Source organism: Myxocyprinus asiaticus, chromosome 19 (genome assembly GCF_019703515.2).
Source record: "Myxocyprinus asiaticus isolate MX2 ecotype Aquarium Trade chromosome 19, UBuf_Myxa_2, whole genome shotgun sequence".
NCBI lineage: Eukaryota > Metazoa > Chordata > Actinopteri > Cypriniformes > Catostomidae > Myxocyprinus > Myxocyprinus asiaticus.
Genome location: NC_059362.1, coordinates 27,460,571 through 27,473,037, shown reverse-complemented (window position 1 = coordinate 27,473,037; position 12,467 = coordinate 27,460,571). Strand labels below are relative to the sequence as shown.

General features: G+C 35.0%; 1 protein-coding gene across 2 annotated transcripts in view; it reads right to left on the bottom strand.

The window, feature by feature from the left end:
• Window positions 1-3,475: 3,475 nt before the first annotated feature.
• The window catches only part of kif26aa (kinesin family member 26Aa), a 141,480-nt gene continuing 132,488 nt past the window's right edge, over window positions 3,476-12,467 (bottom strand). For both annotated transcript variants that reach the window (XM_051645504.1, XM_051645505.1), the window contains 2 exons: window positions 8,365-8,515; window positions 3,476-5,213 (listed from right to left, as the gene is read on the bottom strand). In XM_051645504.1, coding sequence (XP_051501464.1) covers window positions 5,032-5,213; window positions 8,365-8,515 — 333 coding nt within the window. In that variant the 3' untranslated portion in view covers window positions 3,476-5,031. The remainder of the gene's footprint in view (window positions 5,214-8,364; window positions 8,516-12,467) is intronic.

Sequence of the window (12,467 nt, the reverse complement as noted above, 5' to 3'; positions counted from 1 at the left end):
GAGTAGCATCTCTAGTTTTGTTTGATATGCTGCTTAAAAAAATGCATTAATTTTTCATCCGTCAGCGCGCTGATAAACATGATGTTCACATACATGGATTTTTATTCCCTCAAAAGTAATAAAAAAAACAAAAACATTTTGAATAATCTTAGGGTCTTTTCGCTTCATTTTAATATACATTTGTAATACTTTATTTTGTTATCAGTGTACAGTACGGTTCTACTCTTTAACATTAGTAAATGCATTCCTATATTTACTGTGCATTTTCAAATTGAGAATCAATGGGTTCATCCAAAATGTGAAAAATGTTGCCCTCAGAGGCTTTATATTGAGTTAGGATGAAAATAAGGTGCATTTCAAACTGTTGAGACCAGTGCAGACAGACAGCACACTGGAGGTTAAGTCATTCACTAAACAGGGAGCAAGGGAGCATCCTAGCTCTCTATGCAGCTAAGTGTATTCAATCCAAATTTCCCATCAAAAGTTTAGTTTCAGGCTGCAGATGATTTTTGAACCACTCAACATGTTTGGCAGACATGGGACAGTGGTAATCAGTACATAGATTCAGAAATTGTCATGCAAAATGTATTTTAACATGGAAGTGATTGGATGACCTTGGCCACTACTTTAATTCAGAATTAATTATGGTAATTAATTTCTGATGTAATGTCTGTAACGTCTCAAAAACATGAATAACCCACACTCCTGGGAACATAATAAACAATCTGATGAAAAAATAGCACTTTCTATAGCTTGGTATTATTTAAAATTTTACAAATTAGTCCTGCTGTCCACATATGTGGATATACATTTTTAGGTAAACTATTTTTTTTATTTTTTTTGCTTGTTTATTAGATGCTACTAGTTTCAAATCAAAAAGGGATGTGGAAAATGCACACAGCAGTCATGCTCGAGTCTCAGGAGGTTAATGCCAATTTTTACTCATGCATGCACATTGATAAACTCACAAAAAAGTAACAATAAGTACCATGGTACTGCCATGTTTTTTATATATTTACCATGGTATTCTTGGAAGTACCTTGCAGCACAGTTTATATACATTTCAGTTATCATAGTGCTTTGGTATTACCTTCTTATATCATCACTACGGATACCACCACAGTCCTTTTTGGTAAGGGTATTTTACTCTACGCAATAAAAAGAATAGTGCTTTATCCTGCTGAAAAGATGTTGGTGCAATTCTATATAACCATTGTCATGCTCGTTGTACATGTATTTCAAAGTGTTTTCCCATTTGTACTAGTTTTCCATATAAATGCAAAGTATTGTGTCAAAGGATGGAATTGAAATACCACGGACTCCTCCTCCACTTTGTCCACTTTGGTTGCACATATTCACAAGGTGAGAGAGAACTCAATCACATTTGTTGCCTGGAGGATAGACTGCCTGCTTTTGAACCTGCCCTCCCCCATCCATGTGTGTTATGAACAGAGGAAGGCAGAGAGAGAGAGAGAGAGAGAGAGAGAGAGAGAGAGAGAGAGAGAGAGAGAGAGAGAGAGAGAGAGAGAGAGAGAGAGAATGCTCTCTCTGTTGGAGACTCTGAAGTTTAGGTGTGACATTAATGAGATTTTTTTAACATCATAATGATGGCCTTGTCTGTCCTATATCATTTCAGATTTAATTTCCTTATGTTGTAGTTTAGTATATTATAAAAAATTTCATTCGTCTGTATGGCAACAATTATTTTAATTTGTCCTCTATCCTTTCTGTCTATTTTATTAGCTAAATATGAATTAAGCATATTATGAATACCCATCCCTTTATGATGAGCTTTTTTTTTTTTTTTTTTTTTTTTTTGTGGAAATAGAAGACATGAAGTTATTGGTCAGCAGATTTTCTAGGACTTTCCCTCAGTGACTTTCAGTGACCCATTATGATAGGAATGATTATATGTCTTCAGAGGGACTGATTAAAACAGCTCTATTCATTTGATGTGGCCACCTGCTCAGGAGAGAGAGAAAGAGCAGGTGGAATAGCACACCAATAGAATCAGTCATAAAGGGAGTTTACCCTGTTGGCCTATAAAACTTTAAGGTCTCCTCTGTGCAAGTAATGATATTCTATATACTCACTGTACTCGAGAGCCTAATTGAATCAGAACATAGAAAACTCATCATTCATAGACCTCAAAACATGGTAGACATCAATCTGTGGTGTGATTAAATTCTCAAATGTGTTTTGGCTCTAGCCATCTGTGTAGAATCATCACTTCAACTGCCCTCTTGTGTCTAGTAACAACTTTTAACAACTGCACAGTGAACAACTGCTTAAATGCGAAGCCGTCATTACTTTACACAGTCTTTTTCCCTGCACAGATGAGATTATCAGAGAGAAATGTGATTTTAAATTTTGAACTTATTGAGTATAAAATACAATATGTACTGGATATAAAGTTAAATTACAACACATGTATTTGCTTAGTAATGTAGCAACTTCATAGGGGTCAGTTTGTTTTAAAACAGTTTAGGGGTTGGGGAGTTGACACAAAGTGGTGAAACTCATAAATATTAATTAGGTTATGTGCAGACAATGTCATATTATCTTTACTGTTTTGATAAAGAGTTGTTCTTGATGGCCAATTCAAGTGCTCCAATAAATAGTACACATGATAACTTGATCTGTTATCAAAGCTCTGGGGTTTTGTTAGTTGATAAATATATGGTGGCTCAGTAAGCTTTTTTTTACATTTTTCTGGATTCTAATCAGCCATAATACAACTTTTTAACTTAATAAACAACAATTGCATCTGTACGAATCTGTTTGCATTTTGCTTTGCAATTTAACTGGGAAGAAACTTGAGCAAACACCACCGTTGGATTGCCACTTATTAAAACACAAGAACAAAATGGAAATTCTCCTCAAGATTTTTCTTCTGCATTAGACACTTACCTGATGAAAGCCATTTCAAAAAGTGGCAGGAAAAAATGGGCAAAGGCAAAAAGTGGTAGGGACATGTCCCACCTCTCCCACCCCAAAATTATGCCTTTGAGTAACTTAGTAAAAAAAAAAAAAAGCCTGTATCAAGATACTAGAGGAATACATGGAAGTGAGTGTTTTTCTCCAAGGCAAGATGACATTTCTGTTGTTGAAGTGAAATCAAACACCAGTCAAAAACTGTCTGAAAGGCTGGCCTTGCTGCCTTTACTTAAAATAGGCAATTTGCTATTTTTCAATGCCTTTTCAATCTATTTGAGTGAATCAAATGCCAAAGAAAATCAATCTTCAGCAATGATTGTATCCACAATACTCTACATTTAAACATTGTGCAAATTATGTATTATATAATTTCAAAGTGACTCTTTAAAACTTCTTTTAAAAATATAATTGTCAGTACCTATATAAAGACTAGAAATATTTTTTAGAGAGAAATAAAATACACTTCTCCAGTAAATTATAAAGAGGAAACATTCTTTTTATTTATACATAATTTTATGTTAATGCAAACTGAGGAGTCTATACATGGTTTTTAAAAAAGGATTAAAAAACTGTACAATACAAAGCTGAAACACTGAGAAAATGTCATATATTTTAAATAGTAAAAGTTTAAAATGCTTGGCAAATCTGTTAAATTTAAATTATTAGTAGCAATCACAGAATAAGTTATAAAAGAAAGAGAAACATTAAATTATTTTGACAGAATAATTAAAGATCTCATGCAGCAACTTGAAAAGAAGTATTTTTTCACTTTTAAATAAAGAATCATTCAAAAACATAAAATGTAATTGTCAAATGTAAAATAAATTCAAACAAATTCTTTGAAAACCAAATAATCTCTTTTCTTTTTGTTTCTTCTTCATTTCTATATAAGAAACAGCAGTCACACTTCTTTCAAGAGACACTCTTTAAGGATTAGCGTGACAAAAATCATTCACATCAGAGACTGAAGATAAATCAGTGGACTAAGTATGGAGAAAGTCCTGTGCAGTGAAGATGTCAACAGATAATAGCGGTTTGTATATTTTAACATTTTGAAGTTCATGTTCAAAGAGAAGAAAGGCATTATCTTTTAAAGTTCAGGTAGATACAATGGAATTATTTACCACATTAAAAGATGCTGGATGTTGCATGATTAGTGAAGAACAGACACATGCATACATATCATTCTGATGCATTTAGATACATACAGTACACACACGCACACACTGACATGAATCCGTACAAACACACTTCAGTCAGATGTCCTGAGAAGTGTTTGAGACAAGCTCTAATTTATGATCGGTCACCAGCTGCACCAATCATCTAAACAATCTGTATCCAGGAAGAATGTCATGTCGTCTGCAGTCCTTTCATAATGCAGAGAAACAACTGTAATTAAATTAATCAGATGACAGTGGCACAGCTTCAGCATCTTTATCCAATCAAGTGACATCTCATCAACTGGGGACAAGCATGGCTTCAAAATAAATCAAGGGGTCCCTTGAGGTTTTTGTATGATGCTGAAGAAACATTGCATGTTAACAAGTTTTAATTGTTGTGGTTATTTAGAGTTTATAAAAGGCAATAATTTAGGGAGTTGAAACATTTTTATTTGTAACTTTTTTGTTTAATACTAAAAACTATATATTTTTTTACACACTTTAGATCATAAATACACTATACACTGCAATACGATGCAAAATACTTTTGTTTCTCAAAGGGAACATAACTGTAGTTTACTTGGGAAAGTTGGTTTAAATACTAGCACCAATCAAAATCAAAGACAATTCTTGGGATTCTTTCAGTTTAAGGCACTTTCTGGTAACATTAAAAAATATCTCAGGACAATGCTTCAATTTTATTTTCTCTGTTTCTTTTTCTCTCTCAGTATTTTAGGGAGCTTCTGACCTGGCTAACTGTTTCAAATCCTTCATTTGTTGCATTGCTAAAACAGGCAACCCCACAAAACAAGATAACTCCTCCACACTCTTCAAAAGTCTCATTTTTTCTTCAATACAAGCTTACCCAACAATTATCTGCAAGCTAGCTTGTTATATGATTAATTTAATCACAAGTCACACAATGTTTTATCTCTCAGACCTCCATCTCCAGTTGTCCACTTTGTCCTGGGATTATGGGCACCGCAATGTCGAAGCAGGTCTCCATCATCACTCGAGACTTGCATAGATTGACACAAAATTCTAGCTCTCCTGTGGCCTGGGCCAAAGCCTCTATATAATCCAGTGACTCCTGGTCCAGATCTGGGTCCACATCAACTATTAAATACAGAAAAAAAATTAAATAGAAAAATATAAACAGTAATATCAATAATAGTTTTGAAACAGTATTTTACACAGTGATTCTGAAGATATTAATGAAACCACTGGAGTCTTATGGATTACTTTTATGTAGCATTTATGTGTTTTTTGGAGTTTGAAAGGTCTGGTCACCATTTACTTGCATTGTATGGACCTAAAAAGCTGAGATATAACTCTAAAAATCTTTGTTTGTTTTCTGCAGAAGAAAGAGTCATACGCATCTGTGATGGAATGAGGGTGAGTAACAGATGAGACAATTTAAATTTAAATTTGGTGAACTATACCTTTAAGTATGCTTTTTACTGACACTTTTGTCAACTTGGTTAAGGTAGTGGTTAAGGGACAAGTAAGGTACTTTTGAAAACTTTGTAAGGGGAAAAATTGTTTGATGCGGTGGACATGATGCCACAATTGTAGAGCAGTTGTAATTTTTGAAAAATGTATCTAAATAATTTCCCCACAATAAATATTGGAATGTTTTTTTTGCTTTTGTTAATTTCACTTCTTTTTAGATTATCATAGTTCAATACATGCAATAAATTGTAATTTTAATATTGGATTTTCTTATTGTACCTTTGAAAGTCTGAGTCAATCTAAAATCTATAAATAAAAGGCATTTGCAAAGTACCAAAAATAAATGATGGCCTTGTAAAAAGCTCCAAAGTCAGGTTTAATGTGACATTCAAATATCAAAAAGAAACAAGTTGAAATCTGTTTTATTATTATTATTATTATTATTATAAAAATTGATTCCTGAGACATGAAATTGCCTGAAGTTGAAGAAACACCATTATATAAATATCTTTAAATAAATATCTCTTTAAATAAATACACAAAAGATAGCCACATTACTCTACTAGCTATTGCTAGACAATAAAGATGTGACTAGGGGCTATAAGCCATAGCCCTGTAATGCTGAACCCCCTTCACCCTTATTGATAGGTGAGCATGCACTTAATCCCAGATAGAGGTGATAGTTATGGGAAATGGGCTTATAGAAACACCAGCATCATTTTACTGGGCTCTGAAGAGGGGCCTGATTTATATAGCATGACAGCCCCAATCATGGATTTACCCAAGACAGCAGTCACAGATGAATGGTAAACATCTCATAGCCAGTGGGCAGGTAGTGATTGCAGAAGAGGAAAAATAATACCTTACTGATTCAAGAAAACACACACCCCTTAGACACACGCATATTCATACAGAGTCCCACTATCTATCACCACTTTCTATCAATCTATCTATTTTCTCTATTATTGTACATTTCAAGATTCCTGTTTTTCTCCCACATACAGTTTACAAAAGCATTTGTTCTAGCAAAGCAGATGCAGCTAGCAGAGGCAGCTATTGTTGTATTGGTGCTTTGTAATACTCAAGTTGTATCTTCTCTCTTATTTTTTCTAACTGAGGGATAATTACACAATAAAACACAGAGATGCAGAATCAACAAAGCTTTGTTGCTGCAGACTCTAAAATGTATTCTAATTTTAATTTAATTAATTCAAAGCAGAGTAAACAATACAAACAACTTTATTCAGCTATATTTTCTTCAAATAATTATCTTGCACTATTTGAGACTGAAGCTTTTTGTATATGTTTGAGAAAATCCTGAAGTAAAATATTTAAAATAAATTAAAAAAGCCACTTGTGTGATGTGGTGACTCTCCTACTCTGGTCAATGTTAACCAGAAGGTTAGATGTTGTAAAGTCTTTGTCCTGAGTTCTGCCTCTTACTTACAGCTAACAGGCCTTGAAGAAGGCAACAGAGGCTTAGCTGACATCACTTAAACTGTAGAGGAATACTACTTCAAACACCTCAACAAATCTTTTCACAGTTTAGGTTTATTTTAAATATTCTCAAGTCACGTCTGGTTAGGACACTGTTAGACTTCTCTTCTGAGACAATAGTTCGAAGTTTTAGCTTTTTAACACATTTCTGTGAATGCACCAGCACTCACTGTTTCCCCTATCTTGCACATCTGCTAGCACAAAGTTCAGAAGCTTCAATTAGAGTCAAAAAGGGAGCCATTAGTTTACATGACATTACTGGGAAGACTATGCAGAAGATGCATGATAAAATTGATCATTCCTATGTTTTATGCATGTTAAAGACTCGCACTAAAACAAATGTCATAAGAAAGTCTATGCTGGCTAAAAGCATTCAAAATTTGCAGTATAAACAGAATGTTTTCCATGAATACCACAACAATGAGTTCTGTGAATTCCCAGCCTAAAGGGCATAAATAAAGTGTTACATTCTATGATGGTAGTCAAATGTACATACGGCACAAAATAATAATATTTTGTACACTGTAAAAAATAAAATGTTGAGCAAACTTAAAAAAGGCAACCAGCTGCAAAGCATTTTTGAGTTTACTCAACTTCAGGCAAATTAGTTTGACCAATTTAACAATTCAAGTTGGATCTTAAGCTCAATGAACTTAATACAGTATGTTCAGGGAACTCAAAAATAGCAATGACCATTAAGTTCAATAAACTTGAATTTTTAAGTATAGCTGTCCATAATTTTCAATAATTTTGAAAATAATATATATATATATATATATATATATATATATATATATATATATATATATATATATATATATATATATATATATATATATATATATATATATATATATATATTTTTTTTTTTTTTTTTTTTTTTTTTTTTAAAGTAGATCTATATTTCGACATAAGATCATGTATCAGCCCCACCAAGAGACCAAATAGTTGGTCTAACTTAAATGTTGATGTAGGGGTGTTGGAGGGTCAGTGATCAAACTGAGCATGCTCAAAAGCCTGTATGTTCTACCTTCACAACCAAACTTGATATTGAACACATTCACTGTTTAAACACTGTTTAAAAATGTAAGTTGCTCTGACTTAAATGGCATAAACGTTAATTCATTGTTTTAAGTCAACTCACTTTTTTCGAAATTAGATAGTTCAATCAACTTTTAAAATTGAGCTTGTCTGACAAAACTGAAGTTGTATTTTTTACAGTGTACTACCTCTCATCAGTATTGAACCACATGAGTAGTGTAAATGCATCATGGTTATCTTGTTTGTCGCACAGATAATAAGACTCTTGGAAACATACATTCTCCCATCCACTTGCTGGGGTCCATCATGAGACGAGTCTTGGCATCCTCCAACTCCTTTTTCAGCTTGTCGTGCTTGACCCTTAGCTCCCTGATCTGCTGCTGCCTCTTCTCCAGCATCCTAAGGCGGGTGCTGAAGTACTGCAAACCCTACAAGTGTGGGACAGCAGTAGTGTAAGCTGTGAGTAAGCTGTGCACAGTAAACCGCAGACCTATAAATGTAGCAAGTGTGTGCTAGACTCTGTGTTTAGCCCTCCTCACAGTATACAGTGAAGGGGCTTTAACTGAATTGATTCAATTGTAGGGCTTTACTGGTTGTTTAGATCAGTGTTACTATCAGAAATAATTAATAATTATTTCTTTAGTTATTAATTAATATTTAAATTAATTAATTGAATCTAACTCATTAAAACCTCATATGGGACTCCAGTAAATGTAGTGCGCTACGTTTAGAAGCGGGTTTGGTTATTAGCAATAATTAATCATTATCAAAGATAACTATTAATTATTAAAATCAATAGAACATTGATGAGAATCAATGTTAGCTTTTTTAATCCTTTAAATCAACAATTATCAAAGATAATCACCAATCATTAACATCTATGATACATTAATTAAAATTAACACTAGCTTATTGATCCTTCAAAATCAACAACCGTCAAAGATAATTATCAATTATCAAAAATCAATAGAATATTAATAAGGATTAACATTGACGGGGCACCACCCTGGAATCAGGGACTAATAACCAGATAGTATAACAGTCTCAATATTAGATCGTTTTCTTAGGAAAATCGACATCCGAAGAATATCGATTTTCGGGAAAAAAAACAATGAATAAAGGCTTGAATCCGAGCACTGACATCCCGTCAGCATGACACAGGTGTATGCAAAACAAACCAAAACACTTCTCTTTGTAATATAACAAAGTTTATTTATGCAGTAATATCAATTAATAATTAATACAATGCAGTCAATAAACTTCCGACTTACAACTACAAACTAAACAGTGATATGATTAGAAATGGAAAACAAAATAATCCTATAACACATGAGGGTGTGTGTGTGTAAGGAGGGATGCGCACAAAATGGCGGATGTGACTCTCGTGGAGAGTATGTCACGCGAGACTTCCGGTCAGAGAATATGGCTGCGAATGTGGGCGGAGAGAAACCAGTCAATGGTAGCTTAGGGACAAAGCTGAGCTTTATCACGAAGCTATCTACTAGCCACAAATGTGTGCGAGAATGTTTGTGAGGGGTCGCGTGGGTGTTAGTACGAGAGAGAGAGAGAGAGAGAGAGAGAGAGAGAGAGAATTAAATGATGGCCCCAAAGCCGATTTCGCGATCGTGGGAGAGAAAGCAGCTGTTAGTTTATCACTCAGAGATGCGGTGGCCAGCTCGTAAACTGTCCCGTGGTCTTTGATTCTTAAATGGATAAACTCAGTTTGCCGGTCTCACCCGCGATGGTGGAAATGCACAACAGTCCAATGTGGTTGGATTACAATACAGCAAATCAAATTCATGATAATTAATACCCTGAGTATTAATAATGAGCGGACATGGCGGTCCGTAAACTGTACAAGCAATAACCTTGATACACAAGAATAACACACTATAATATTCTATCTCTGCCCAGATGTAAACCTCTTACTTGAATCGCATGAGGACGTAGAATGTGTGTTCATCCATCCTTTAACTCAGACTCGGTTCCTCGAGGCTCGGGTGATGACGGGAGGCCGTTTCCTCGCTCTGTCACTGGGCGGTACGGCTACTGATTCTCGGTGGGCTGGCGGAGAAATCAGCAACGTCGACTTGATTGAAGATGGAAGAGAAATCTTTTCTCTCTTCACTTCTGCAGGCAAACGGATGAAGATGCGGATTGCTCGGCGGTCTCCTTCGGATCCGTTAGAGTGTTCGGTGGAACACAGAGTAATCTCAACTTGTCCAGCGAGATGGAGATTGTATGGCCACAGTTTCAAGTCGGACGTTACTTCCTTGTGCCACGAGGCTGCACCTGAGAGCAGCGATGAGCTGCGTCTACACACGGCGAGCAAAGTTGCTGGAAGCAAATCCCGGAAGCATTTCAGAGGTATTTATACTCCTGATGATGTCATGGTTGAGGTGCGTTCTGTCGTGTGCCTCATCAAATAGGAGTTGAGAGTTCGATCCTTTAGTGAGCAAGGCTTCATGGGATTTGTAGTCTGTTTCGGACTCCCTTTGTTTGATTTTGGCGCGGTTTTTATCAGTAAGATTTATGACTTGAATACATGAGGCCCAACACAATGCTCACTAATCTATACAGAGGTTCTAAGTCCTCAGTCCTTTGGTCAAATTAATTAGGGGCAAGCTGGAAATAAAATTAGCATCCAGGTAAAACACTCACTGGTCTTTAATCTCCTAGAGGCACGTTTGTTTAAGGGATTAAAAAGGGAGATCAAGTTCAAGACAAAGAGGTAACTGAAAGGTTGAATTACAGGACAGATTATCCTTACTCCTATCATGTGTATTCCATCATTGACAGGTGGGCATTAGACAGTTTCAAATGAAATCACTTTTTTATGTTTAACACAGGGACGTGTTAAATGTAATTGTTAATATAAACTACTGTTTTCGTTCAAATTTGTTAACTTTTATCTCAGGTGAGCAGCACAGACAGTTATTCATTCATTCGCTCTGGCATCACCCTCAGGTATAAGCACTTTATTTTATGTTTTCATTCAACATGTACGTTCATTTAAATTGAATCATGCCCGCTAATACAAATGGCCAAGGTAAGCATGCTTACCAAAATGAGTAAGCCATTCAGAAGCTTCTTCCTTAAGTCATGCTATCTGATGGGCTAGATTTTAGTTTTGTGTCAACACATTCAAGTTCACATAACTAATGCGTTATGAAGTACTAAAATGGATCTCTCCAGTGTAGGCACTGACAACCTACGTGGATTTGGCAAAGTTAATTTAAATAGAAAATAGAGAAAAAGAGGCTATCGAAACTTCAACAAGCAGGCGACTTTTACAACAAAGTGACGGAAATGTTCATTCGCAAGGAGAGACTCATGGATTTTGTGTTCAAGTAAAGGTAAGTTAATGTATTTATTAAAAATCTGACATAGATTCTATGTCATTGTTTCTGGTTAATCTGAGGCTATGAAGTGGTGAGCTGGCAATCATGTCCTTCTTGTGTTATGCTCTGTCTGTTTTATAGTTCCAACATTAGGATGTAGTGTCTGTTTAAAAAATATACTGTATATATTAAGGAATGTAGACTGCCGTGTCTACGTTACATTTGCCTTCAGGTTAAGATTGTTGTCTTTGCTGGTCAGATTAGTAAATTGCTGCTGTCCATTCCAGTGGTTCTGAATTGTGGGAAGAGTGATGTGTGAGGCCTGTGATGTTGAAACTACTGTAGTAACTGGCAATCTTTTCTTTTTCTTTTTGTTGTGTCAAAACAAGCTCTTCTGGCACTATGGTTCATTGTATGATTTAATGGACATAAACATGCTCGGCTCAATATATGACAATCTTTAATTTGTGTGATATAAGCAATATTACCGTTCTGAATTTAAAATAATTTGGTCATGAAGTTTGCCACTCTGACAATTGTTTCCATTGACTGGTGGGTCCTAAGGCAACAATTTATGTCAATAACATTTCCGCAACATAACACTCACCCGTGTTTTGGGCACAGCGTTTAATAATGTGTATTAAAAATATTTGATGCTTGATCAGTCTCAAAGCCCACAGCACATGCTTGGTTTAAAAGTAGGTTTATTGTTTGTAATCTACTGTACTACAAACACCATGCTATATGTAAATATCCCAGCTATGTGAACTACAGATGATGAAAAACTCATTTAAGCTGCCATTATGGAAAGCCCACTGCACATAGGATGCAATTTCACAATGTATGTCTCGGTCTCAAAATGCATAAATATACTGTAACCTAGCAGTTATATAACCCTCTACCCACACACATATATATATATAGATTCACATAAAACAAGAGGGCAAATAGCCTAATTCGTCATGATCAAATTGCCTTACTTTAATAAACACAGATTTTTTTCTCTCAATTGAAAATAAATCAGAGCGCCATTCAACTC